The 1,021-nt window shown below is 62.6% G+C and overlaps 1 protein-coding gene across 1 annotated transcript in view; it reads right to left on the bottom strand.

Moving 5' to 3' along the window:
* APBA3 (amyloid beta (A4) precursor protein-binding, family A, member 3) overlaps positions 1-1,021 on the bottom strand; it is a gene marked incomplete at its 5' end in the record, with an annotated part of 4,083 nt that overhangs the window by 1,726 nt on the left and 1,336 nt on the right. The window contains 2 exons of the mRNA XM_010013912.1: positions 443-655; positions 787-966. Coding sequence (XP_010012214.1) covers positions 443-655; positions 787-966 — 393 coding nt within the window. The remainder of the gene's footprint in view (positions 1-442; positions 656-786; positions 967-1,021) is intronic.

Genomic DNA, 1,021 nt, shown 5'->3' with positions numbered 1-1,021 from the left:
CCCCGTGAGTGTCTTTCTCTGCCCCAGCTGCCCCAGCCCAACTCTCTCAGCCTGGCTCCAGAGCAGAGCTGCTCCAGCCCTCGCAGCAGCTCCCTGGCCTCCTCTGCACTCCCTGTTCCCTCCAGCTCAGGAACCTGCCTCCTCACCCACCCTCCTCAGGCACCTGCACCCTGACACAGCAAGTTTTGTCCCAGCTTTGTGCCTGCATTGTCACATCCCTTCCTCCCAAGCGCTCAAGAGCAGGAACTGGGATGGGAATGGGTCCCACACTCCTCCCTGCTCTGCCCCACAGCCTCCTCTCACCTACCCACCCCCAAGCCAGAGCACTGGTGGGGGGGGGACAACACCCCAGCATCACAGGCACTCCCAGGCACATTCAGAAGCAGTGGGGCTGCTTCTTGTCTCTGCCAGCACTTGTTCTGCTCGGCTGGAGGAGGCTCACCCGGATGATGCTCTGGCACGTGGCGAGGGGCAGCCCCACCAGGCTCATCCCGTTGACGCACATGAGGCGGTCCCCGATGCTCAGCTCACCCGACCTCTCCGCGGGGCCCCCGTGCATCAGGTTGGCGATAACCACCGTGGGCAGGATGGAGCCCCAGCCTGACTCCACGATGGCAATGCCCAGGATCTCCCCCTTCTGCTTCTGGATGCAGACCTGCAGGGAGGGGAGGGAGGCACACATGGATTATGGTCACCAGTCATGGGGTGCCTGTGCCAGCATGGGTCTCCTGGGGAGCTGTGGAGGGGATGACACGGGGTACCCCACCCCTCCAAAGCAGCTCTTACATCCTTGCAGTTCTCCTGCCGGGAGAAGTGGCTCAGCTCTGCATTGTATTGCTCCTGGTCCTCCAGGGCACGGCTGTACTGGTGAGGGCTCAGCTCGCTCGGGTTGATGCTGTTGGCCTCCAGGAAGCGCTGGTAGGCGACACTGAACGCCTGCCCAATGGCCTGAGCAATGACCTGGGCCTGGGGAAAGAGAATGGAGTTGTTTGTCCCCATAGCTCTTGGCCAGTAGCTGCCA

The sequence above is a fragment of the Nestor notabilis genome, unplaced genomic scaffold (assembly GCF_000696875.1).
Source record: "Nestor notabilis isolate BGI_N333 unplaced genomic scaffold, ASM69687v1 scaffold17594, whole genome shotgun sequence".
Taxonomy (NCBI): domain Eukaryota; kingdom Metazoa; phylum Chordata; class Aves; order Psittaciformes; family Psittacidae; genus Nestor; species Nestor notabilis.
Note: the sequence above shows the minus strand (reverse complement) of the source record. Positions and strands in the feature narration are given on the sequence as shown.